The 27,301-nt window shown below is 39.0% G+C and overlaps 1 protein-coding gene across 2 annotated transcripts in view; it reads left to right on the top strand.

The window, feature by feature from the left end:
* Positions 1–559: 559 nt before the first annotated feature.
* Positions 560–27,301, top strand: part of tdrd5 (tudor domain containing 5) — a 58,590-nt gene continuing 31,848 nt past the window's right edge. For both annotated transcript variants that reach the window (XM_073060453.1, XM_073060452.1), the window contains exons 1-8: positions 560–677; positions 8,612–8,850; positions 10,229–10,624; positions 11,770–11,942; positions 13,165–13,248; positions 25,610–25,666; positions 26,370–26,523; positions 26,948–27,069. In XM_073060453.1, the coding sequence (XP_072916554.1) occupies positions 8,619–8,850; positions 10,229–10,624; positions 11,770–11,942; positions 13,165–13,248; positions 25,610–25,666; positions 26,370–26,523; positions 26,948–27,069 (1,218 nt within the window). In that variant the 5' untranslated portion in view covers positions 560–677; positions 8,612–8,618. The remainder of the gene's footprint in view (positions 678–8,611; positions 8,851–10,228; positions 10,625–11,769; positions 11,943–13,164; positions 13,249–25,609; positions 25,667–26,369; positions 26,524–26,947; positions 27,070–27,301) is intronic.

Raw genomic sequence — 27,301 nt, 5'->3', positions numbered from 1 at the left:
CCCATGGCAAGCCCTTTTCTCACTGCTCTGGTTCTCCCCCACAGTCCAAAGACCTAGGTTACTTGGTAGTTATAATTGTCCTGTGCTTAAGCAAGGGTTAAATAAGTGGATAGCTGAGCGGTAATTAATTAATTGAGATTATAGGGAGTAAGCAGGAGAACGGGGTTTGAGGGATAATAAATCAGCCATTCTGGAATGGCAGAGAAAACTCGATGGGCCAAATGGCTTGATTCTGCTCCTAACTTTTATGGCTCTGATGCAGTAGGCGATGCCTGTAGATTCATGTATTGGAAAAGCTGAGGGATATTGCACCATCATTATGAAGGCCCAAGTAAGATCAAATTGTAATTATATTCATTAGTTCAGAGGAATTAACTTTCAAAATTCATATTTCACGCAAAATAACGTTCTTTATCGATACAATTAAGGGGATGGATGGCATATTTAAGGCTGGAGAAGTTTTCTAGGAATAAAAGTGGCAGTGTGCAAAAGAGTTAGTCAGGGAGTTGCCGGAGACCGGAACGGGGTTTACAGCACCGCGGGGAAGCGTTTCTCTGTGGCACAGCAGCAGAGGAGCGGGAATGGGTGTGAAAATGTGACGCCTTCGCTGACCACGATGCCTACAGCGATTGATGGCTTTTAAAATATTCCCGGATCCGATCGTATATCTGGAATTGGTGAGTCTTCCACTTGCTGCGTTATTACAGACGACAGTTCCCGAATTAAAAGAAATGTGAACATTGTTGTGTATTGGGCGTTACAAGTTAATAAGGACCGAAGCGGACCTGGAACAATTTACAAAAAAGCCCAGATAAAATTGGTAACCAGGTTTTCTTTAGTAATGATATTACATTTACAGCGACGTATAATCCAAGCTGGTCGTAAATTCTTGTTAAACCAAATATCAAGGACATATTAGAACTTGCCAAACAGATCGGATGTTTTGACTGGGTTTCGCCGTAACCTAATGTCATTTTCTATAACAGCTTTGACCTCAATCATCCTTTATCCAAAAAGAGTAAAACGCTCTGATCCTTTCCTCCCATTGACTTATCTAGATTATCTTTCAATTTATTAAGAGCTTAGTCACTCCCCAGTAACAAATTTAGCATTTATTTTAAGTTTTAATTCCCCGTTTGAGCTTTTCGTCACAGACTTTTCACTAGACTTTAACAATGTCCTGGTCTGTACACAGTTCTTGCTCATATTTAGTATTGATTTGGTATGGCTTTTTCACTTTATGAAAATGAATTCTAGGAATTGATTTCTTTTTAACGACTTTAAGTTGTGGACTTTTTATTTAGGCCTTCTAAGTCCCCATGATCTGTCAATTTAGATTGTTATTTGAGTATTAAGTGACCGTCCTTTTCGAATAAAATATAGTACCTTGCGGGTCTGTTTCAATTGATTTATTATCCATTTGCCCACTGTACAGATTGTTTTTCCCCTCCCTCTCTCAAATTCACAAATGTACAGTATTGAACTGTGACCAAAGCAGGAAATAACAGATCAAGTAGCATACATGAAGAGAGAAATAGTCAATATTTCTGGTCAACAATCCTTCATCAGAACTGGAATATTGAAAAAAATAAGTATATTTTAAATGAAGAAAGGGAGAGGGTGGAAAGACTGAGGGAATATGTGTTATAGGGTGTAGACTAAAGTTGTCAAGAGGACTATTAGATAAATATTGGTGGTTAGAAATAAAAAAAGAAGAAAGTTATAACTGAAATATCTAGCTTAAAAATAGGTTGGCTACCTGAAATTGTTGAATTCACTATTCACAGATAGTGCCTGCGAAGAACGCTACATGGATGACATTCTCCAGGTGGTCCACGAAACTGTTTCTTACACTTTTACGTCTTTTTCTTTTAAATGTGGTTCTGGTACCATTGGAGCCTGTGACCTACAGTTTAATGGCGTGTTTTCAGGCCGATTGAGCAATCTGGCACTTTGCTGTGTCTAAGAAGGTTCTGTGGGGTGAGTGGCCTTGAGACCAAGAAGCTTAGAGATGGGGTGCAGGCACGTGTTTGCATTTCTCACCAATTAAAGCTTCGAGAAAGAGGTGAATGAGTGTTCAGTGCTGCCTACCAACCTCTCGCTGGTGCCAGAGGAAGGTATCTGTGTGTGACAGTCTCCCTCCCTCCCTTCTTCCTCCCCTCCTCCCCTCCCCCCTTTCGATGCTATTTGAGGATGATACTGAAGTTCTGGGTCTGCGGTTGGGGATTGGACTGTAGTTCTCGGTCACTCCTTTTTCTGTTGCTATTTTGGGCGACTTTGAATTGACACAGCTTGCAGATGAAAAACACTGAGCTGAACTGAATATGTTGTGTTTTATATTCTGTGTGTTTGCTCTTTTTTTTTGGTTGCTGTTTGCACGATTTGTTCTTTGCATCTGTGTGTGGGGATAATGTTTTTCTTTGAATAGGTTCTATTTTCTTTGTTTTGTGGTTGTCTGTGGAGAAGTTGAATCTCAGTGTTGTATACTGCATGCATACTTTGATAATACTTTGAATCCTTTAAGGCTGCAAGTGTTACATCCATCATTTACTATTTATCTTCAAATAACTTTGTGAAACCAATTTCTTTTGAAATTCATACTTTTTTTGTTTTTCATTGGGGTCGAGTTTTAATTTTTTACTCTATCATTTTAGTGTTTCTTCTACAAACAGGCGTTCAGCTGACCTGCTTTAGGTGCCTCAGCATATCTTCCCTTAAATTTGTATGTGCCCTTAATTACTTACCAGTTCTCTAACCAGATGCTAAATATGACTTGCAGCACCACTATTGTTTCCAGATTTCCATAAATGCATGGAAATAATCCATCTAAGTTGTGTGTTTATGCTATTATTAAAAGTAATTGGTTTAATACCTCTCCCTAAGTTTATGTTAAGTACAGTTATATAGTTACACTTTAAAGTGTTCTGGTCTACCTGACTGGTGTTGCTTGTAATCACTGATGCAACATTATTATTTAATTAGCACAAGAAATTCTGCAGATGCTGGAAATCCAGAGCAAAATGCACAAACTGCTGGAGGAACTCAGCAGTCGAGCAGCATCTATGAAAATGAATAAACAGTTGAAAACAGTTGACATTTCAGGCCAAGACCCTTCATTAGGACTGGAGAGGAACAGGAAAGACTCCTGAGTAAAAGGTGGGGAGGGGAGAGGAGGACAACAAGCGAGAAGGTGATAGGTGAAGCCATGTGAGTGGGAAAGGTAAAGGGTTAGAGAAGAAGGAATCTGATAGGAGAGGAGAGTGGACCATAAGAGAAAAGGAAGGAGGATGCGCACCAGGAGGAGGTGATAGGTTGGAAGGAGAAGACATAAGAGACCAGAGGGGGAATAGAAGAAGAGGAAAAGGGGAAGGGAAAAGAAAAAGTGAAAAAGTTACCGGAAGGAGGAATCAATGTCCGTGCCATCAAGTTGGAGGATACCTAGATGGAATATGAGGTGTTGCTCTTCCACCTTTTTAAAATTATTTAATATTCTGTTCTTTCATTGACACTTTATGATTTTTATCTTGTCTTAATCCCTTGATCAGAATCAGGTTTAATAGCACTGGCATGCGTCATGAAATTTGTTAACTTAGTGTCAGCAGTACAATGCAATACATAATAATACAGAAAAAAATAAGATAGAATAATATATAAGATAGGATAATAATATAGAAAACAAAATGACGTGGATAGGCTTTTTCAATTGAGAGTAGGGGAGATTCAAACAAGAGGACATGAGTTGAGAGTTAGGGGGCAAAAGTTTAAGGGTAACACGAGGGGGAATTTCTTTACTCAGAGAGTGGTAGCTGTGTGGAATGAGCTTCCAGTAGAAGTGGTAGAGGTAGGTTCAGTATTAGATAGATAGATAGATAGATAGATACTTTATTCATCCCCATGGGGAATTTCAACTTTTTTTTCCAATGTCCCATACACTTGTTGTAGCAAAACTAATTACATACAATACTTAACTCAGTAAAAAATATGATATGCATCTAAATCACTATCTCAAAAAGCATTAATAATAGCTTTTAAAAAGTTCTTAAGTCCTGGCGGTAGAATTGTAAAGCCTAATGGCATTGGGGAGTATTGACCTCTTCATCCTGTCTGAGGAGCATTGCATCGATAGTAACCTGTCGCTGAAACTGCTTCTCTGTCTCTGGATGGTGCTATGTAGAGGATGTTCAGAGTTATCCATAATTGACCGTAGCCTACTCAGCGCCCTTCGCTCGGCTACCGATGTTAAACTCTCCAGTACTTTGCCCATGACAGAGCCCGCCTTCCTTACCAGTATTGTCATTTAAAAAAAAATTGGATAGGTATATGGACAGGAAAGGAATGGAGGGTTATGGGCTGAGTGCGGGTCAGTGGGACTAGGTGAGAGTAGGCGTTCAGCACAGACTAGAAGGGCCGAAATGGCCTGTTTCTGTGCTGTAATTGTTATATGGTTATAAGTCAATTACATTAAGTATATATATGCATGTTAAAAATAATGCAAAAACATATAATTTTTTAAAAGTAAGGTAGTGTTCATTGGTTCAATGTCCATTTAGAAATCAGATGGCAGAGGGGAAGAACCTGTTCCTGAATCGCTGACTGTACCTTCAGGCTCCTGTATCTCCTTCCTTATGGTAGCAATGAGAAAAGGGCATGATGGGGGTCATTAATAATGGTCACCATCTTTCTGAGGCACTGCTCCTTGAAGATGTCTTGGACATCACAGAGGCTAACACCCAAGATGGATCCAAGATTTTCCTGAATCCCTATCAGACATTTCCTTTATTTAGGCGTTAGTAGAAAATTCATATCTTTACTACCGGTATTTCATAGTTTCTTTCCTAATTAACTTTTGATTTCACACTGAGTCTTGTAATACGGTGGATTCTGGTTAATTTGGATGCATTGGGACGAGTACATTTGGGCCCACTTAAGCAGCTGTCCCAATTAACTGAAGTTTCATGGGAAAAATTAAAAGGTATATATAAAAAAAACTACGGTTGAACAGTTTATGCATTTAAATGAAATGCAGAATAAATTAGAACACTTCCAATACCACTACAGTGCTATAAAATTCCTATTATTTCCTCTTAGTTATCAATAGAGTAATTCTCTGACATGTTCTTTTGATTGACTATAAATGAACAAAATCATAGTGCAGACTCCTAGTGCAGATAATGGACTGCCTTCATGCAATGCTTTAGATGGTTGCATTCTCCAAATCTTCATTTTCATTGTAACATTCAAGTTGATTGTTGATACCTTTGTAATTCCTAACTTGTTGAAGTAGTGAAATGGTTTCATTTTCACTCCTGGCCATTTCTGGCTGGAATGCTTGAAATCGCTGTGAGCAAAACAGTTCTGAATTGTCTTAATACTTATTTCTTGTCAATATATCAGTGAAAAAACATCACTGCTTTTTGACTATATTCTTTCATAGTCCTCTGGTTTTGTGTCTTGCTTTCTTAAAAGCCCTGACTGACTTATGTGTCTGGTTTGGCTCCGGTGAGGAGAATGTTGCATTAAAAGTTGGGTCAGATCAGTCAATGCTATGTCAGCCCAGTTCATTATTTTATGTGTGTGTGTTCTGTGAGCAATATTTTAATAATTAAATAATTTTATTTGAAATAATCTCAAATAGATCAATATTTACATATGGCCCTGGTTGGTTTGAGTTTCAATTTTATACCTAAGCAGAGCTCTCTTCTGTCATTTCACAATACATGAAATTGCCCGTGACAATTTTGCTGTTTCTATTCACAATCAAGAGAAAATCTGCAGAAGCTGGAAATCAAACCAACACACACAAATGCTGGAGGAACTCAGCAGGCCAGGCAGCATTTATGGCTGTTTCTTTTTATGCAACACCCCTGTTAAGATTTTTACTGCTATGCTGTAGGTATTTCTTTTAACAGTTCTGTAAGAGCAGCTTGTTTGGGTTTGAGTTGTGATAAGATGCTTGTTATTCAACTTAGGAATGTGTGTCAGCCAATCAGGATAGTAGAATTAGGGGGAGAGGTTTTTGTTGCCAGGAGCTGGGAGAAGACAGAAAAAAAGATGGCTGAGGATGCTGTTCTGTTACATAAAGTGCTTTGTGCAGATGAATGCCCTCAAAGAAGAAGGACCAGTACTCTCACGGGAGACCAGTTTGCTCGAGATGGATTTCAAGTAACAGTTGGAAGGTGGTGTGTGCTTTCATGCAGACTGAGGGTCCAGTGCATGAGTGACAAGTTCAAGATGAGGTCCAGCTTGAGTGCGCACTTGTTTGTTTAAGAGTAATGGCCACTTTCTGTTATTTTTCTTTCTTTCATTTAACAACTGTTTGCTTAAATTAACATTTTTAAATATACTTTATAATTGTATGCAGTGTATGACCTGTTATCTCTTGCTGGAGGCAGTAAATCACACAACATTCACACAAACTGGGGTGTGGGTGGGCGAGATGTCCCAACCTCGTGGACACGGCAGGACCAAAGCTGTATACACCCTAGACGGATGAGGCCGAAGAAAGGTGGGTTTATCGCCGCAGAATCCAGTGGCTCTTAGCGAGGGTTAACGAGCCGCATTTCCAGTGAAAAGGGGGTTTCATTTGTTTATTTCTTCCTTCACATTATATCTATTTCTGTCTTCCCTTTTTTCAGTTTTTCTCTATTGAAGATATAATTTCTAAAATGTTTGATACTCTACCCCACCCACCCTGCCTACCATCTCTCTTTCCTATTAAAGCCTTGTAATTTTAAATTACCAGCTCTAATTCTGCTACAACACTGTGGCTATGTCCACACTAGACTGGATAATTTTGAAAACTCCGGTTTCGCGTAAAAACGATAGGCGTCCATACCAAGCATTCTTGAAAATACCTCCGTCCACATTAAAACGGGTATTTGGGCGAATCTCCTCCTACTGGGCATGTGCAGGACACATCTACAGAAAACAAGCAACATGTTTGGTGTTGAACCTCTCAGTGAATCTGCGTGTTTGTGCAGTTACAGACTAGAAAAACTTAAAAGGAAATTGCCAAATGATGGACGGCTGTTGGCTGTCACGCAGGAGGACTTAAAACTAAAAAAAACAAATACTGGAACATATGGAGGCAACCGACAGGGAGTTCACGGACAGTATGACCCGGCTGATGACGAACATTGAAAAACTGACTAATTCTGTTGCATTAATAAAGCACCTTGTTAAATGTATAAAACATGTCTGCATCAGTGTTATCTTGTATTTCCATACAATGTTACATTAGGTTGTTACACATCTATTGTCAGAGAAGTACTTGCATAAATAGGTAAACCACCTTCATACACGCAAGGACAGAAAACAGGGCAAAGTGAGTATACTTGTTTATTCAGTAAGTTATGGGTCAAAGTATTTGGTGAGTACATTTCTAACTTCTAGCTTCTGTCTTGTTGTTGTCTGTTCTGAAATTGTTAGGTTGTGTGGGGGTTGTTCAAGAAAACAATGAAATGTCCCCATCTGTTCTGGCACGTCATGACAGCGTTTTAAAAAAATATCTGGTTATCCCTGTCCACATTACTCTGCCCAATCCAGTGTTTTCAAATTTACACACTGTGGAGGGCGTTTTAGAAAAGCTCAGTTTTCAGGAGAGGAAAACGCCATTTCAGTATGGACGGAGGGTCAAAACGAAGAGGAAAAGGTTTGGTTACGGATTTATCTGGGGTCTAGTGTGGACATTAGCCTGTATCATTAATCCTTACAATATCCAGTGATCATGCATTGTAGACAGCTTAACCATGTGAATAAAACTGCACCTCATGTTTGCTTATAAATACCTGCTTTTCACACTCCTGGGAGTTTGTCTTTCTTGGGGTGTTGCAAGATTTCCTTTCTGTTTCATCTCAATTAGGTTTAATTAACTTCCTGTACATCCCTTCAATCAACCCCATATCTGAACTTAAAGCTTTTGCCATTTCCTTATTTACCCTTGCTGTTAATCATTGACCCTTTGTGGATTATGTAGCACATATCCTATCCATGCATCTGCACAACCATTGAGTTTAGTACAGAAATAAGATAATTCTAGCACTTAATATTTTTATCATCTTAAAATTACAGTTTTAACTTTTCAATATATTAGAATTACAGATGTAAGATGGGGGAGAAATAAGTTAAGCACTGGAAACTTAATGATCAGGCACACTCACCTTAAAGATATAACAGCTGTAAAGCCCTTTCACATCATCATTAAGAATAAACTAATATTTTTGTATTTAATAGGATAATAGATGAATAAGAATTGCATTTTATTTTGTGTGGGATAAGGTGGGGTAGAAAATTTGGGATTGCTAACTAGGAAAGGATGGCTGCTGTGCAGCAATGGGATTTTATTGATCGATTCTTTGTTGCAAAATACTTCAATTTTTTAAATCTTTTTGCAAATTTCACTTAAAAGACATGCATTTCTTCGAGTTAATCATGAGCGGTTGTTTACCTGAATAAATAAAACTTTTAATGTTCTTTTATTTTGAAATCCTCTAAACAGGTCAGATACAAATTCTTAATCCTGATTTGTTCTCTTGAAAGTTTTGAATGGCCAAGTGTTTTTTTATTTAAGAGGAGTTGGTCAGATTTTATTTATTCTTTATAAATATTGTAGTGTGAAGATGTCAGACCAGCAGGAGTTGCTGGAGATTATCAAGAAGGAGGTGCGGTCTCTGCTGATTTCTTCCAAAAATAATTTGACCCTTGCTGACCTTGAAAAAGACTACCAGACCATGATGGGAAAGCATCTACCTTGGAGTGATTTAGGTTACAAATCTGCTCTGGAGTTTGTCTTAAGCATGCCAGATACTATCAAAATTCACACAGGTGCCAACAACATCATCCTCCTGAAAGGTAGGCATTTATTCTCTGTTTAAGGCAGAGGAATAATTAATTTAGAACATTTTTGTTATTTTGCTATTCAATCAAATGGGCTGTTACTTGCAGACTGGGAGACCGTTTTGCTGAACACCTACGCTCTGTCCGCCAGAGAAAGCAGGACCTCCCAGTGGCCACACAGTTTAATTCCACGTCCTATTCCCTTTCTGATACAGTATGTCTATCCATGGCCGCCTCTACCGTCACGATGAAGCCACACTCAGGTTGGAGGAACAACACCTGATATTCTGTCTGGGTAGCCTCCAACCTGATGGCATGAACATTGATTTCTCTAACTTACGTTAATACCCCTCCTCCCCTTCTTACCCCATCCCTTATTTATTTATTATTCACCCCCCTTTTTTTCCTCTCTCTGCCCCTCTCACAATCACTCCTTGCCTGTTCTCCATCTCCCTGTGGTGCTCCCCTCCCCCTTTCTTTCTCCCTAGGCCTCCTGTCCTATAATCCTTTCCCTTCTCCAGCTGTGCATCCCTTTTGCCATCACCTTTCCAGCTCTTAGCTTTATCCCTCCCCCTCCTGTCTTCTATCATTTCAGATTTCCCCCTCCCACTTTCATATCTCTTCCTATCTTTTCTTTCAGTTAGTCCTGACGAAGGGTCTTGGCCTGAAACGTCGACTGCACTTCTTCCTATAGATGCTGCCTGGCCTGCTGTGTTCCACCAGCATTTTGTGTGTGTTGCTTATTATTTGCTAACACAATTTCTGACTAAGAGGGTAGAACAGAAATTTTGCTATAAGCCCTTGAATCATTGCTGCTCAATTGGATGTCAGAAAAATTACTCTTTGTTGAGATATTTGGCTTCCAAAATGTGGAAGGTCATTCCTGCTATTTCTTAAATTAGTTATTGTTCCTGATGGAAGGCATTGGCTGGGAGTGTATCTTAGATAATTATCTAAGATAATACCATTGCCATAAAGTAGCACCAAAGTATGCTAACATCTTACCAACAGAGGAGGCATAGCCTCAATTTTCTCAGCATAACTTTTCTTCAGTTCTGGACTGGAGTGCTAGCCTATATGCTGTACTAAAATCTCTGGAGTGGAACTGAATGAATAAACTACTAACTTTGTTGAGATTGCTTCTACCTGACATGCCTTTAAGAGCCTTATTTAAATCTAAAACAAATAACTATTGGGGACCTATATAGATTTATCATTTTAATAGATTTTCATAATGTTCTCAGTACTACTGCCTGAAATCATGATTATCAAGTGAAATTTTAATGATGGCATTAGTGAAAGGTAATGCGTACTTATGATTAGGTGAATGGTGTCAGATTTTTAAAAATCTGTTATGTATATACAATAATAATCCTGCCTTTTTCCACCTCAGGTGTCAGTAATGAAGCAACAAAAGGAATTGAAGAATTGGTGACAAAGGCAAAGGTTTCCAACAAGACTAAAACTAATTTCAGGATAATTAGACCTAAACATGAACTGAAGCAGTATTTCCTGCCTAGGAGGTACAATACCACCCCAGTTTTACCTGCATTGGTGAAATGTGAACTTCGAGAACTAGTGGCATCCTTTCCCCAAGGTGTTCTGCTGTCTGATTTTGACAGATTTTTTTTGAAAAAATATGGAAAGCCGTTTCAGTACACACAGTATGGCTTTTTCTCCTTGCATGAAGTTCTCAAAACAATTTCAGAAGATGTTAAGGTAAAACAGACACGCCAGGGTTCGCTGCTCTTACTGAGAGACAAAAATAAAGGAAGTCCATTGAAACAAGGTGTGTTTTGAGTTGCAAAGAGTGTACTTTGGTTTTATTAGTTTTAAAGTTAATTTGATTTATTTTGAATTTGAATTTTGAATAATTTGAATTTCGGTTTATTGTCATTTAGAAACCACAACTGTATTGCAGTTAAAAAATGAAACAGCGTTCCACCAGAATGATATCAAAAAAGCACACAACAAAACAGACTACACCAGAAAACGTTTGGCAATCCCCAAATCCAGAGTCCGGAGAGGCTGCTGCGTATTAATGTCGTGCTTCCATCTTAGCGCGTTCCCTGGAAAGGAGCTCCAAACCCACCAGCCAAAACAAGATGACCCAGATACACCAAATCAGGGGACCAACTCTACCACCCAACAAACCAAAAACTAAAGCTACAAGACCTACATAAAACCACATAGTTACAACAATACAAACAATGCCATAATTGATTAAAAAAAACAGACCATGGGCACAGTAAAAATAATCCAAAGATGTTAAAAGACTATAAGTTCGAAAGAAACCACCACACAGTTTCCACAAGTCCTCAGGGTCCTGATCGACTCGACATCCCACGCAGGTGGCAGAAAGGAATATACCTGCTATGGACTTCCACGGCGCCGCTGGACTCAGCCTAGCAGACGCAGCACACAGTGAAAGCACCCCGACTGCAGCGGACTCGGAGTCCATCAAGCCTCCGGCACAGCCTCTCCGAGCACCATCCTCTGCCGAGCGCACTACGATGCCCCTGCCACCGGCAACATGACCCCAAAGACTGGGGGCCTGTTCTTCACACCTTTTTATATTATTTTTATATTACTTTTTTAAAGATTTAATTGACTCATCTTTACCCAATTGTTAATTTATTCCTCCCAATGTTCATACATTCAAGAGAAACTTTGAAATTCATAGATGTTAATGCTATTCTTTAGCTGACTATGTATGATAAATTGTAGAATGCCATTGGGGAGGAAAAGTTTTCCCCCCTTTGTTCAGCTTGTTGAAATTAAGTGCCTGTCAAAGAATCATGAAGTAACATTAATATTTGCTGTGACAGACTAGATGTTGCATGATGTTACACAGAATGGTAACATAAAACTGCAACTTGGTTCTTCAGGTTTTGCTACGATTTTCTTGTAATCCCCTATTTGCTGTTCATATAGGTAAACAATCTAACCAGTCCATTCAGACCAGTGAATACCAAACAAAGGCAATAACTGTGCAACCAGACCCCAGCAAAACTCCCACAAGTAAACCAGCTTTGCCACTTTCAAAATTGGAAAATACACCAGGTACTGCTCCAGACCCAGAATATTTTGAAAGAGATATGAAAAAGGTCAGCATTGGTTTGGTGTTTGTAATCTATATTTCGCATATAGAGCTTCATTATGTTGTTACATGCAACAATGGTTCCTCACATAGCCATCATAATTTCAGATCAAATTATTGCATGTTTCTGCCATATAGAATTGGAAGGCAGGAGAGAATGCCCCTGTATAGCCTTCACAAATTTAATCCTGCCATTTACAGTTAGGTGTATATCTGTGCTTTTGATCAAAAAATTGTGTGAAGAAAATAACTGGAGAGCAGAAAAATAAAAGACTGAACCAAGTGAATTGTGTAGCATTCACTCATATCTTGATGTTTTGGGTGTTTTAGGCAATATATTGATGTTTATATATTTCATTATGCTGCACAATATTTTCTTCCTCCATATTTTTAGTTTACATCTGTGTTTTCTTTCTCTATCATAAATCAGGGCTTCTGTGTCTCTGTTTCTCCAGACTTTCTGGTGATTTCTGCATGTAGATTTACTTTCTTTGTAGTACATTAGTTTTCTTTGCAGTACTTCCTTACTTTTGGATAATTAATGTTATTTTTTTCTGTTTTCACCTTTGAGTTATAGGAACCCTGTATCAGCATCCTGAATCTATCTTATCCAATTAGATTGTGGATTCAGGATGCTGAATAGCCTACTTGTTTGATTAAAATTTATATATAAATATATCTGATAAACTGGAAGCATCACACCAATAAATAACCAGCATGACTTACATATTTGCAAATTGTAAAATTACTAAAAAAATTGCCTTGTGCAAATCGGGTATTATGGTAACAAAAATGATAGAAATGCCCAAATCAGTCATAATTTGTTGCTCCTGTTTTAATATGTAACCTTTGTTACTGTTTTGATGAAGGGTATGTACCTTAAGCATCATATCCTCTGTTTTCTCTACAGGTATTAGCTATCTCTCTAGGTTTTTTTTTGTCTTTGTGTTCATTGCATTATATTTGAGAAGCTAAATAGCTATATCCATCATGACCAGCTTTCATTTAAATCAGATGCCAAAAGAAGGCTTACTAAAACACCAGGTAGCCCTTAATCTTGGAAATGACTACGTCAAGATAAAGGACTACATGTCAAGAATGCATTGAGCAATGTTTTTCTGTCACTGGGACATAACTCAAAGAATAACAATTTATTTGTTACATTTATCTCTGACGTTTAATTGATTGTATGAGATGACATGTTGTCAACCTCTGTTTTTGTGTTCAAGGTTGAAGAAGACTTGAGGACTGTAATTATAGACAAAGGGGTTGGAGGGACCATGGATTCAAAAATAAAGGAAAAAATTCTTTTTGTAAGTAGAAATCAAACATTGTATCACAACTGTTTTTCTGAGTAGTGCTAAAGTGGTAGCACTAAAACTAAATATAGTGTTCTGCAGCCTCACCCACATCTTGCACAACTGCAACATAATCTCAATACCCTGATTGATGAAAGCAAAATGTCTTCTTTCATCCCAACTATCTTTGACACCACTTTCAGCAAACTGTGTACCTGGACTCTTGGGTCCCTCTGTTCCACATATTCTGCAGGGTGCTACCATTCACTGTATAAATCCTATTGTTTGACTTGCCAAAATGCAGCACCTCACACTTACCCAGATGAAATGTCATTTGCTAGTCCTCAGTCCACTTACCTAGTTCAGTACGATCCCTTTGTAATTTGTGATAACTTACTAAACTGTCTTACAATACCACTAATTTTAGTATCATCCACAAGCTAGGTAACTGTGCCTTATACACTCTCATCCAAGTAGTTTAGAGTGCCTTGAAAAAGTAGTTAGCCCCCACAACTATTTACTGTCTCATTTTTTAAGTTGAAATATATTGAAGTAGGAATTTTTTGAGCTAATCTACAAATCATCATGCATCATATCAAATCAAAAGAGAAATTCCAAAACATGTCAACAGTTTACAAAAAATTAAAAATTAAAATTGTGAGGCTATTCATCCCCTTTGTAGTTATTGTGCTAACTACAAGGGGGTGCAATATAATGTATTATCTTACCAGCTTGCTCAGTTCGCTGATGTAGAAAATTGGAGTATCAACTGATTCACTGTATTTATAAATATATATTCAATGTAGCACCCTCTTCTCTCTGTAAGATCCAATAATATAGTAGAGTTTTAACAGACCAAACCAAAGTGAAGACAAAAGAGCATTCAAGACAAGTTAGGGAAATGCCAACAAATCTGGGGAGGGTACAAGACCATCTCAAAGGCTCTGAACTCAGTGGAGTCCCTTGTGAAAAGGTAGAAAAAAATAGGGAATCACAACCACACTGCCTGGGTCAGGCCACCCCTCCAAACTTTGGTGCCGGGGAAGAATGGCACTTGTAAGAAATGCTACTGTGACACCAACAGTCACTGAGCTGCAGAAATTAGTGGCTGCAACTGGAGGTGAAGTTCATGGCTCCACCATCTCTAAGACCTTGCACAAAAAGTATATTTAGGGAAGAGTGGTAATGATGAAGCCCTGGCTAAATTTAAAAAAAACCCCAGCATATCCTTGCTTCTAAAGACTTTGCAAAGGGTCACTTAAAGATATTGTCTTGTGGGCAGATGAAACTACAGTGAAGTTTTTGGCCTCAAAACTAAGTGGTATGTGTGGTGTTAATCTAAACTATGCATCAGCCAGGTAACACCATCTCCACTGCAAAATATGGTGGAGTTAGCATTATGTTATGGGGATGCTTTTCAGCTGCAGGGACTAGAAATATGATCAGGATTGATGGGAAGATGAGTACTGCTAGATACAGAGAGATCCTGGATAAAAGCCTGGTAGCCTCTGCCAGAAAGCTTAAACTGGGGAGAAAGTCTCATCTTTCAGCAGGACAGTGACCCAAAGCACACTTCCAGAGCAACCATGGAGAGGCTTCAAATGAAGAAAATTGATGTCCTTGAGTGGCCTGGCAAGACCTCGAGATTACTGTCCACCACCACTCTCCAACTAGCCTGGCAGAGCTTGAGCAATTTTGCAAAGAGGAGTGGGCAAAACTTGCTCCATCACATTGTGCAAAATTATTAGAAACTTGTCCAAAAATTACTGGCTGTAGTAGCTGCGTGAGATAGTTTAACTAAGTACCGAGCAAAGGAGGATGAATATTTTTGAACTGCTGACATTTCAGATTTTGAATTTTTAACAGTTAAATTGATCAAAATCCCTGGTTGTAATACTCATTTATGTGAACAAAGGGTTGGGGGCTGAATACAAGGCGCTGTATATAAATTATAAACAGCACGTGTCCCAACAAAGATCTTTGTAATTTGTTTGCTTAGAAGCAAAGTGCACGAATGACATAAATACTGCATTTCCGTTTTGACTGTAAGTTTTCTTTTAGGAAGTATATATAATTTCTTCATGCAATATAAAGTGTATCACACCTGCAGCCTAAAATTAAAATCTCACTTGACAATATAAAAATAAATATTTAAATTTGCAGTTTTATTTCAGAAGCTGCCTAAAGAATGTGTCATAAAAAGTTGTAAAAATAATTTTACAAGTAAGGCTTTATTAAGTACAGTGGCATCAAAAGTTTGGGCACCCCCGGTCAAAATTTCTGTTACTGTGCATAGTTAAGTGAGTAGAAGATGAACTAATCTCCAAAAGTCATAAAGTTAAAGATGAAACATTCTTTTCAACATTTTAAGCAAGATTGGTATATTATTTTTGTTTTGTACAATTTGAGAGGGAAAAATTTAAAGGAGCACCATGCAAAAGTCTGGGCACCCCAAGAGATTTGAGCTCTCAGATAACTTTTACCAAGGTCTCAGACCTTAATTAGCCTGTTAGGGCTATGGCTTGTTTACAGTCATTGTTAGGAAAGGCCAGGTGTTGCAAATTTCAAAGCTTTATTAATACCCTGACTCCTCAAATCCTCTCCCAACAATCAGCAGCCATGGGCTCCTCTAAGCAGCTGCCTAGCACTCTGAAAATTAAAATAAATGATGCCCACAAAGCAGGAGAAGGCTATAAGAAGATAGCAAAGTGTTTTCAGGCAGCTGTTTCTTCAGTTTGTAATGTAATTAAGAAATGGCAGTTAACAGGAACGGTGGAGGTCAAGTTGAGGTCTGGAAGACCAAGACAACTTTCTGAGAAAACTGCTCGTAGGATTGCTAGAAAGGCAAATCAAACCCCCCCCAATTGACTGCAAAAGACCTTCAGGAAGATTTAGCAGACTCTGGAGTGGTGGTGCACTGTTTTACTGTGCAGCGACACCTGCACAAATATGACCTTCATGAAAGAGTCGTCAGCAGAAACCTTTCCTGCGTCCTCACCACAAAATTCAGCATCAGAAGTTTGCAAAGGAACATCTAAACAGGCCTGATGCATTTTGGAAACAAGTCCTGCGGACTAATAAAGTTAAAATATAACTTTTTGGTCACAGTGAGTAAAAGTGTGTTTGGAGAAAAAAGGGTGCAGAATTTCATGAAAATAACATCTCTTCAGCTGTTAAGCACGGGTGGATCGATCATGCTTTTGGGTTTATGTTGCAGCCAGTGGCATAGGGAACATTTCACTGGTAGAGGGAAGAATGAATTCAATTAAGTACCAGCAAATTCTGGAAGCAAACATCACACCGTCTGTAAAAAAAAAACACAAAAAAAACGGCTGAAGATGAAAAGAGGATGGCTTCTACAACAGGATAATGAGCCTAAACACACCTCAAAATCCACAATGGACTATCTTAAGAGGCGTAAGCTGATGGTTTTGCCATGGCCCTCACAGTCCCCCAACCTAAACATCATCGAAAATCTGTGGCTAGACCTCAAAAGAGCAGTGCATGCAAAAGTGTTTACAAGCTGTGATACTTGCCAAAGGGTGTGTTAATAAGTACTCATCATGCAGGGTGCCCAAACATTTGCTTTGGGCCTTCTTCATTTTTGGTTATTTTGAAACTGTAAAAGATGGAAATAAAAAAGTAATCTTAAAATATTAAAGAAATGTATCATCTATAACTTTATGCCTTTCGGAAATCAGGTCATCTTTTACTCGCTTAGCTATTCACAGTAACAGAAATTTTGACCAGGGGTACCAAAACTTTTGCATGCCACTATATCAGGAGCAATTCTTGCAAAGCTAAAGCTGTGATTATTCAAGACCTAAGTTACTTCTGATTTTTAATCTTGTATCATCTGGTTCTTTCTTCTTGATGCTGCAGTAAATGACATTCATCTTCCTGAATGTATAGTTTTCATTGGAGTGACTTTTGGTTTGATTCAGTGTTCTCTTCAAGATGCCACCTTGTTTCTTGATCAAATTGTGTGCTAAAAGTTCTGCACAGTGTTCTTTAGTGAGATGATTCGTTTGATGGGTCCTTTTTTGTATCCATTACAAGGAAATCACAAAAGATAACATTGAAATTACCATATTTATTAAAACAAATTTACTTGTGGGGTTGTAAGAGTCCATGGTAGTAGAAGAAGTGTGATAACATGGATTAAAAATTGGTTGAAAAATTAAGTCTTTTTCAAGCTGGAAGGACATATAAGTGGAATAGCTTAGAACTGGTTTTTGGCCCTCAGATGTTTACTATTTACATTAATGATCTGTAGGAGGGAACAATATGTAAGATTTATAGACAATAGACAGTAGGTGCAGGAGTAGGCTATTCGGCCCTTCTAGCCAGCACCGCCATTCACTGTGATCATGGCTGATCATACACAATCAGTACCCCGTTCCTGCCCTCTCCCCATATTTTGCTGATATGAAAATGGGTAGATGGGAATATTGTGATGATGGCATTGAGTTTCTGTAACAGGATATAGATTGAGCAAAAATCTGGCAAATGGTTTAATGTGAGGAGGTGTCAGGTAAAGTACATGAATCACAGGAGTTATTGGACAATCCCACAGGTGATAAATAAGGTAAGCTTTATCTTGTCCTTTATTGTAAAGTTGCTAGAGTTTAAACCTAGGGAGGTTTTGTGCAATTGTACAGGGTTTGTTGAGGCCATACCTGAAATACTATGCACAGTTTTGGTCCACTTATTTGAAAAAGGGTGTAGTTGTGTTGGGGCAGATCAAAGGAAATTTAACGGATCTAATTTCTGGAACAAAATGGATAACAATGTTGGTCATTGTGTTCTTGAATGTGATGTTGTGAGTCCTGAGACTCATGTTCCTCCCTCCTGATGGCAGCAACAAGAAGAGAGCATGGTCTAGATGGTTGGTGTCCAAAAATACTTTGGGCAAATATTATGTTACAGCAAAGGACCTTTCAGCTGTTCTTGAAATTTGATGTACAAAGAAAGAATAGTGAAGCTGAATTTTTGTGCTAAAGAAGAAATAGCTGCTTATTGACATCTTTAAGTGTATTAACTAGTTAAAGCATGAAAAAGTATTATCACTATAATTGATTTATTATTGTCCCATGTACTAAGATATAGTGAAAAACTTGTCTCACTGTTTATAGGGGTCAAATCTTTACACAGTGCATTGAGTGAGAATAAGGTGTAGAAAAATAACAATGCAAAACAAAGTGTAGAAGCTACTGGAAAAGTGCAGTTCAGGTGATGATAAAGTGCAAGATCATAACGATGTAGCATTACATGCTAGGTTTAAAAATCGAGTGGCATCTGTTGAGACTTGTCTGCGGAGCACAAGATCATGGAGTGAGTTGGAGACAGTTCCTTGTAGACTTTATGTGCTAGTTTTAAAAAGCAAGAGCAGCCTGTCGGGACTTGTCTGCAGAGCGTAAGATTGCTTGGGTAAATAGTAACTTAGCAAGTGCTGATTTTACGAAGTAAGGTTTCAGCAGAGTGGCCATTGGGTGATCAACAGTGTTAGAGCGGTCAGGCTTTGGCAAGAACAGGCAAAGGCTAGTACTTAAATTTCAAAAGTTAGAGGTATAACAACTGTAGGGAGGATGGTAGTTCAGGCAGTGGAATTCTTGTCTGGTGAGATGTGGCATTTCAAGATATCAAACATCTGCAGAGAGTGCACCCAACTTCAGCTCTTGACTGATAAGGTCAAGGAACTGAAGCCTGATGTACTCCAAGAGGCTGAAAATCTCATGGATGAAATTTTTACTGAAGTGTTCACACTCTCATAGTGGCACTTTGGCTGGCTCTAAGGCTGAGCAGGGAAGGGTAAAGTCAGGCAGTGCGACAGTGAAAGGAGACTTGATAGAGGGATAGACAGCAGATTCTGTGGTCTTTTGAGGCCAAGATGGTGTGTTGCCTCCCAGGTACTAGGGTCCAGAGCAGCTGCAGAAGATACTTAAGAGGGAAGGTTAGCAGCCAGAGATTGTGGTCCACATTGGCACCAGTAACATGGGTAGAAAGGGGGAAGAGGTCCTGTGCAGTGAGTATAGGGAGTTAGAGGCTGAAGAGCAGACCCTCCAAGGTAGTAATCCCTGTATTAAGATTCAAGATTCAAGATTCATTTATTATCAAAGAATGTATAAATAAATCTTGAGATTTGCATGCTCATAGGTAGCCACAAAGCAAGAAACCCGAAAGAACCCAATTAAAAGGAAAAATAATTTAAAAAAAGACCAGCACTCAATGTGTAAGAGTAGGAAAAAAATACAAATCATGCAAATATTTGAAGCAAGCAACAGCATTCCAAACCAAAATTGAATCCTCAGATCTGGAACCCAGGGCAGCCTGGAGAAGGCCCAACGCCTCGCTTATTAGTTCAGCATATTAGCAGGCACAAAGCACGGCAGCCAGGGCAGTTTTCGTAGTTTCAGCACCGTGGAGATGACCCTCGCAGAGATCAAGCGGAGTCCCAACCGACACCACATGCTAGTCAGGGCACAAATAGGATGATAGTAAAGATGAATGAGTGGCTGCGGAGGTGGTGTAGAGGGGAGGGTTTCAGAATTCTGGATCATTGGGATCTCTTCTGGGGAAGATATGATCTGTATGAAAAGGTCAGGTTACATTTGAGTCCAAGGGGGAACATTATCTTTGTGGACACATTTGCTAGAACTGTGTGGGAAAGGTTTAAACTAATCTGGCGGGGGGGGGGGGTGGGAATCAGAGATAAGGCTGAGGATGGACTGTTGGTATACACATTGATGCAGTGTGTAGTGAGACTGTGAGAAAGTACAGGCAGATGATAGGGCAAAATAACAGTCAGTGGGATGAGTTAAAGTGTAACATGGGGTTCATATCAAAAAGGGTGATGGATATAGGACTGAATGTGTTATATTTGAATGCATACAGTATATGGTATAAGGTAGGTGATCTTGCAGCACAGATGTTGGCAGGTATGACGTGAGTATCACTGAGTTGTGGTTGAAAGAAGATCATAGTTGGGAGCTTAACATTTCAAGGATACACTTTGTTTCAAAATGCACATAGGCAGAGGGGTTGCAGCGGCTCTGTTCTTAAAAATGAAATCAAATCCTTTAAAAGAGGTGACATGGGATCAGAAGATATGGCATCCTCGTGGGTAAAATTTAAAAACTACAAGGGTAAAAAGACCCTGAAGGGTGTTAAATCCAAGATCCCAAATAGTTGCCGGGATGTGGATCACAAATTTCAACAGGAAATAGAAAAAGCCTCTAATAAGGGCAGTGTTATAATGGTTATGGGGGACTTCAATATGCAGGTAGTTTGGGGAAAATCAAGTTGGTGCTGGATCCCAAGAGAGGGAATTTGTAGAATTCCTACGGGATGGCTTTTTAGAGTTGCTTGTGATTGAGCCCCCTAGGCGAAAAACAATTCTGGATTAGCTGTTGAATAATGAACCAGATTTGATTGGGGAGTTTAAGGTTAAGGAACCTGTAAGAGGCATTGATTAGAAGATGATAGAATTCATCAGCTTGAGAGTGAGAAGATAAAGTCAGATGTATTACACTGGAGTAAAGGGAATTACAGAGGAATGAGAGAGGAGCCGGCCAGAGTTGATTGTAAGGGAACACTGGCAAGGTTGATGGCGGACAGCAGTGGCTGGAGATTTTGGAAGCAGTTTGGAAGGTACAGGATAGATACATCCCCTAGATGAAGTATTCTATAATTAGGATAAGGCAACTGTGGCTGACAAAGGAAAGAATGGGTATATAACAGCAAAAATTAGTGGAGGATTGGAAAGCTTCTGAAAATGAACAGAAGGCAACTAAAACTATAAGGAGAGAAAAGATGAAATATGAAGGTAAGTTAGCCATTAATATAAAAGAGGATACTAAAAGTTTTTTACAGATATATAAACAGTAAAGAGAAGTGAGAGTATATATTGGACTGCTGGAAAATTATGCTGGAGAGGTGGTCATGGGGGACAAAGAAATGGCAAATAAACTTAATTAGTATTTTGTGTCCTCCTTCATCTTGGAAGACACTAGCAGTATGCCAGAAGTTTAAGAGTCTTGGGCAGAAGTGAGTGTGGTTGCTATTATTAAGGAGAAGGTTTTGGGAATCTGAAAGGTCTGAAGGTAGATAAGTCACGTGGGCGAATTGGACTGCACCTCAGTGTTTTGAAAGAGATAGCCGAAGAGATTGTGGGGGCATTAGTAAGGATCTTTCAAGAATCACTAGATTCAGGAATTGTTGCATTAAGAACGGAGAGAGGAAGAAGGCTGGTTAGCCTGAAATTTCAGTGGTTGGGAAGATGATGTCCATTATTAAGGATGAGGTTTTGGGGTACTTGGAGGTGCACGATAAAGTAGGCCGAAATCAGCAAGGTTTCTGTTGGAAATCTTTGAGGAAATAACACTTTGGTAGGACCAGCCAGTGTAGTTATTACACAGTGGCACTGAGGAGTGTGATAAAAGAAAGGGATCTGGGAATACAGGTACATAATTTGTTGAAAGTGGCACCACAGGTAGATATGGTTGTGTAGAAAGCTTTTGTCATATTGGCCTTAAGATGGATGTTTTGAATTTGTATAAGACATTGGTGAGGCATAATTTGTATTGTGTGCAAGTTTGGTCACGTATCTACAGGAAAGTTGTAAATAAAATTGAAAGAATTCAGAGAAAATTTACAAGGATGTTGCCTGGCCTGGAGGACCTGAGTTAGACGGAAAGATTGAATAGGACTATTCTTTAGAATGTAGAATAGTGGTCGCCAACCCATCAATCACGATCGACTGGTCGATCTTTGAGACTTTCCTAGTAGATCCTGAAAAAAAGAAAGAAAGAAAGAAAAAAAAGAGAAATAAATACACTAATACTGTTGAGAGATTGTTTCCGGGTTGCGGGGTTTTAGTTCCGTTCTTTCTGCCCAGTGTGCATGCACATAGCTCTCCCGCACTACACAGTGTAATTCAGTGGTCCCAAACCACTGGGCCGCGGGGAAACGATACGAGTCAGCTGCACCTTTCTTCATTCCCTGTCATGCCCACTGTTGAACTTGAACCCACACGAGGTCATCAGTCGCCTAAACGCAGTGACACCCTCGTGCCAGGGATCACTGGTTGGCCTCGGGCGGCCGGCGGGAAGTGCCGTTGCTACTGGCCTGGAGCGTTGCCTCTAAACCTGTTTAGCACAGGTGATAAGATTTGGCTATATGAAACAATATGAGTCAGCTGCACCTTTCCTCATTCCCTGTCACGCCTACTGTTGAACTTGAACGCACACGAGGTCATTACCCACATGAGGTCATCAGTCGGTCATTAACCTACTACTACTTGATGAGTAAAAAACAAACGTCGCGTGAGAGTTTCTTTGGAAGAGGTCGTAGAGGACATAAAAGGCCTAACGATGATAACGCAAAGACACCTGAGGCCAAGACTGCGAAAAAAGAAAGCTTCCTTCAACAGAAAATACGAGGAGTCGTACATAACATATGGCTTTAATGTGACCGGTGACTTGCACGCTCCAAGCCCCCTGTGTGCCGTGAACTGTTGGGAGAAGCTGCAGCTAACAAGATGGCACAGGTTTCTCTTTCAGCTACCACAGTTTCAAGGAGAATCAATGACATGGCGGAGGACATTGAAGCACAGATGTTGGAACAGCTTAACAAGTCACCATGGTATGCTAGCCAGATCGACGAGTCTACCAATGTTGACAACAAGGCAATGCTGCTGTTTTATGTGCGATGCATATTTCAAGACAATGTGCACGAGGATATGTTGTGTGCACTGCCGCTGCCAACTAACACAACTGGGGCAGAACTATTCAAGTCTTTGAATGACTACATGTCAGGCAAACTGGACTGGTCATTCTGTGTTGGAATATGCACAGACGGGGCTGCAGTTATGACTGGACAACTGTTTGTTTTCACTACCCAAGTCGAAGAGGTTGCTCCTGAATGCCAGTCTACACACTGTGTTATTCACAGGGAAATGCTGGCTAGCCGAAAAATATCACCTGATCTTAACAGCGTATTGAGTGACGTTGTTGAAGTTATCAATCACATCAATGCAAAAGCCTTGATCTCACGTCTGTTTGAACAGCTTTGCAAGGAAATGGATGCAGAGCACAAACGCCTTCTTTTACACACTGAAGTCAGGCGACTATCAAGGGGGAGAGCCCTGGCGAGGGTTTTTGGGTTAAGAGAGCCGCTACAGAGATTTCTTTCAGGAAAAAAGTTACCACTGGCAGCACACTTAAGTGATGAGGAGTGGATAGCAAAACTCGCTTATCTGTGTGACATCTTCAACCTGCTTAATGAACTCAATTTGTCACTTCAGGGGAAAATGACAACTGTCTTCAAGTTGGTAGATAAAGTGTCTGCTTTCAAAGTCAAACTGGAACTGTGGGGATGGTGAGTGGACAGGGGCATATTTGACATGTTCCCAATATTAGCTGGGATTTTGGGAGAGACTGAGGCTGCACCGTCCTTCTCACAGCTGGTGCGCGATCACCTATCTTCGCTGTCGACAGAATTTGAGCGTTACTTTCCAACCGCAAATGACTTAAGACGTCCAAAGGAATGGGTCCGTGACCCATTTGTAAATGTCCCCGGTGAATCATCCATGTCAGTGCGGGAAGAAGATCAACTCTTCGAGCTTGCTAATGACGGTGGGCTGAAAAGTATGTTTGACATAACATCTCTGCCAGCATTCTGGATCAAAGTATTCTGAATATCCTGAGATAGCCAAAAAAGCACTGAAAACGTTGCTTCCATTTCCAACATCATATTTCTGCGAAGCAGGGTTTTCTGCAATGAATGCAATGAAAACTAAATTGTGGAATAGACTGGACATAAGGAACCCCCTTTGAGTATTGCTGTCTCCCATCACTCCTCGATGGGACCGTCTTGTTGCAGGGAAACAAGCCCAGGGTTCCCACTGATTCAGCAATATTGTTGTGTTGCAATGTTGTGTTTTATATGTTCATACGAGGAAAATGTGCGCTGTGTGTTTAATATCCAAACGTTACTTAAAATGTTATGATGCTATTGACTTAAAAGTGACTTATAATTGACTTATCACTATATTCGTGTGAGGAAAATATGTGAAATATGCGCTGTATGTTTAATATTAAGTTCGTTAGATAAACCCTTTTAGAAACAAAATTGAGTGTATTAGCCACTTATAAGTGACTTACAGTTGACTGGTCGGTGGTGCAAAAAAGGTTGGTGACCCCCGGTCCAGAGGATGTTCACAAGAATGATTCTGGGAAATAAATGGTTATTGTTTGAGGAGCTTTTGAAGGCTCTGGGCTGGGGCTACTCACTGGAGTTTAGAAGAATAAGGAGGGATCTCATTGAAACCTATCAAATATTGAAAAGCTTATAGAGTGTGGATGTGGAGGAGCCTAGGACCAGAGAGTACAGCCTTAAAATAGATGGACGTCCATTTAAAACAGATGAGAAACAACTTCTTTAGCCAGTGGGTGGTGAATCTGTGGAATTCGTTACCATGGACAGCTGTGGATGCCAAGTCATTAAGTATCTTTAAATCAGAGGTTCTTCATAGGTTCTTGTCAAAGAAGGCAGGAGAATGGGGATGTGGGGATAATAAATCAGTCTTGACAAAATGAAGCAGACTCGATAGACCGAATGACAGTTCTGTTCCTACAGTATGTGTATTGGTCTAGATTTTGAGGCCAATAGTACATCTTTTTGTACAAGAGGATTAAGGACCTGGTAACAGTGGAATAGAACCTGTCCTTGAGCTTTGTGTATATGCTGTCAGGCTTTTGTATCTTCTGTCTGATGGGAGAGGGGAGAAGAAAGAATGTCATGGAGTTCTGGAATGCAGCAACTTCATGAAAGAAGCAGTGGAATGAAAGTGGAATGATTTGCTTGCTTCTTTAAACCACTGGAAGCTAGATGTGTGTACAGGCTTCAAAGATTTCCCAAACTTATTTACAATTTTGATGTATGGCATAGACTACGATTTGACTAAAGAAAAATTATCATTGTTCAGTGGAAAATTAGTAAGATTTATTGCTTATTTGTGCATAATTTTACATTCAATAGTTCTGAATTATAGCATTTAAAATTGGTAGAATGATACATTTTATTTGCCTGTTTTTATAGTATATAGTGTATTCAGGAAATTCTGGTGCAGAAGATTTATTACAGTTAAAAGTTTACAGTAGTTTCTGTAAAAAAAAAACTACCTTGTACCACTATTGTTTCTTTCCGTTTTCCTTTAAATCGATAGGTTTTTGTTCAAATCTATGCAATCCTTATTAAGGAGAGATCTTGAATAATGTGCTTAGCTGCAAATTATTATTTTTATTTATTTTTGAGCTGAGAAAATAGAAAACCTAAGAGCATAGTCATTAATGAATCTCCTCTATTGCTATTTTAGACTGTAGCACAAAGACCGAATGGATTACTGGCATCCAGACTTCCCATGGAATATAAGGTAACTTGGGGAATTTTTTTGAACATATAGGTATCTGCATATGAGAACAAAACAAAGAGATCAATCATCATTAGTTTGTCTTTTTTATGTGAAGCATATTAACAGATTGTTTAAAATGTTAATTTATTGAAAGTCTGATTTGTCCAAGACTGACATACTCTACACTTGACTGAAGAATACCTGCTGAGTTGTGTCGAATTTCCTCACAAATCTTAATAGCTATTTTGCACTGTCACTTCTGGAATGTGCCCTTTTTGCCATATGGATCTATTTTTGTCGAAGACTTCTATTACTAACATTTTTATAATAGATTCTAACTCGTTGATTACAAATGCAATTTGGAATTTAGTATTAAAGTGTTTTCCAATTTTATTTTAAATGGTACCCAATGGACTCGCCTCAGCATCTTATAGAAGTTTGTCCTCATTTCATTTTGTAGAATTTACTTTATATCTGACAGGATTGAACCAGGAGAAAAACTTCTACTAATGGTCAAATTACAGTCAAGACTTTTAATCCAAAAGTGCCACCAGCAAGTATGCATCAACCAAATTTTAATGGGAATATTCCAGTTCTGAATAAGTCATGAAAAGCTGAACTAGAATAATCTGTTGAGTGGAAAGAAATGGCAAAGACAGCAGATTTAACAGTTGCATATGTAATGAATATTTCAATCTGAAAAAATATTGTTCTTTACTTTTAGAATATTTTTGGAGTGGACCTTCCCTTAAAGGAATTGGGTTTCTACAGTGTGACTGAACTTGTTGCCGCCTTAAATGACATCTTCCATGTGGAACGTGACTCCATAAATCAGGACTGGCTAGTCTTTGACATCAGGCACTCCCGTGCTCTTCAACGTAAAGACTAATTGCTCAGTATTTAGCTTTGAGAAAAAGTAAATTCTGCAAATGCCCCTAGGATTCCTAAAGTCAGTCATTTTATTTTAATGTTTATATACCCACCTCTTTTTAAATTCTAAAATCAAAAATGACATTGTTTAGTAAATCTCCATCGGTGTTTATCAATGTCCCTTGAAACCTTAGTAATGTCAGTAACTTTAAAACACTGTTATAAGCAGACCTGATGGGTAGAATTTCTCCGGAAATCAAAGTATCAATTTAGTTTTCCTTCATCTTTTAATGTTAAGCATGCACTATCATAAGCTTATAGTACTCTAGGTGGGATTGAATTATTTTATGTAATAATATGCTATGGAAAATTAGTGTTTCCTAATCTTCTGTAAAATTCACTTATACACAGGCATTTTTAACTTTTTTCTAGACCTAGAGAAATCACAGTTCAAAAAAACCAGTGCATTGATGCATGGAGGTTGGAAGAAGCATTTTGAAGAAAATATGGAGCCTCAAAAGAACAGTGATATAAATACAATTAGCTTAGAAATGGTAAAGTTAAAACCGTTCCAATTTTAATGCTATTTCTCAATCTCTCATGTTCTGTCACTACTTCAATACCTAATATTTCCTCTCTCTTGCAACATGGAAATAGGACCTGAAATTAATTCCTTTTTCCTCTCTTTTTTGGTGTGGAAAATAATGTTCAAATTTCTTGCCGCTCTAATTATATCTGTGTAATCGATGTGTTCAACATTGTTTGGATGTGACAATGTGATCTCAG

This window comes from Hemitrygon akajei, chromosome 11 (genome assembly GCF_048418815.1).
Source record: "Hemitrygon akajei chromosome 11, sHemAka1.3, whole genome shotgun sequence".
Classification (NCBI taxonomy): Eukaryota; Metazoa; Chordata; class Chondrichthyes; order Myliobatiformes; family Dasyatidae; genus Hemitrygon; species Hemitrygon akajei.
The sequence above is the reverse complement of the archived record's forward strand: the minus strand, read 5'-3'. Positions and strand labels throughout refer to the sequence as shown.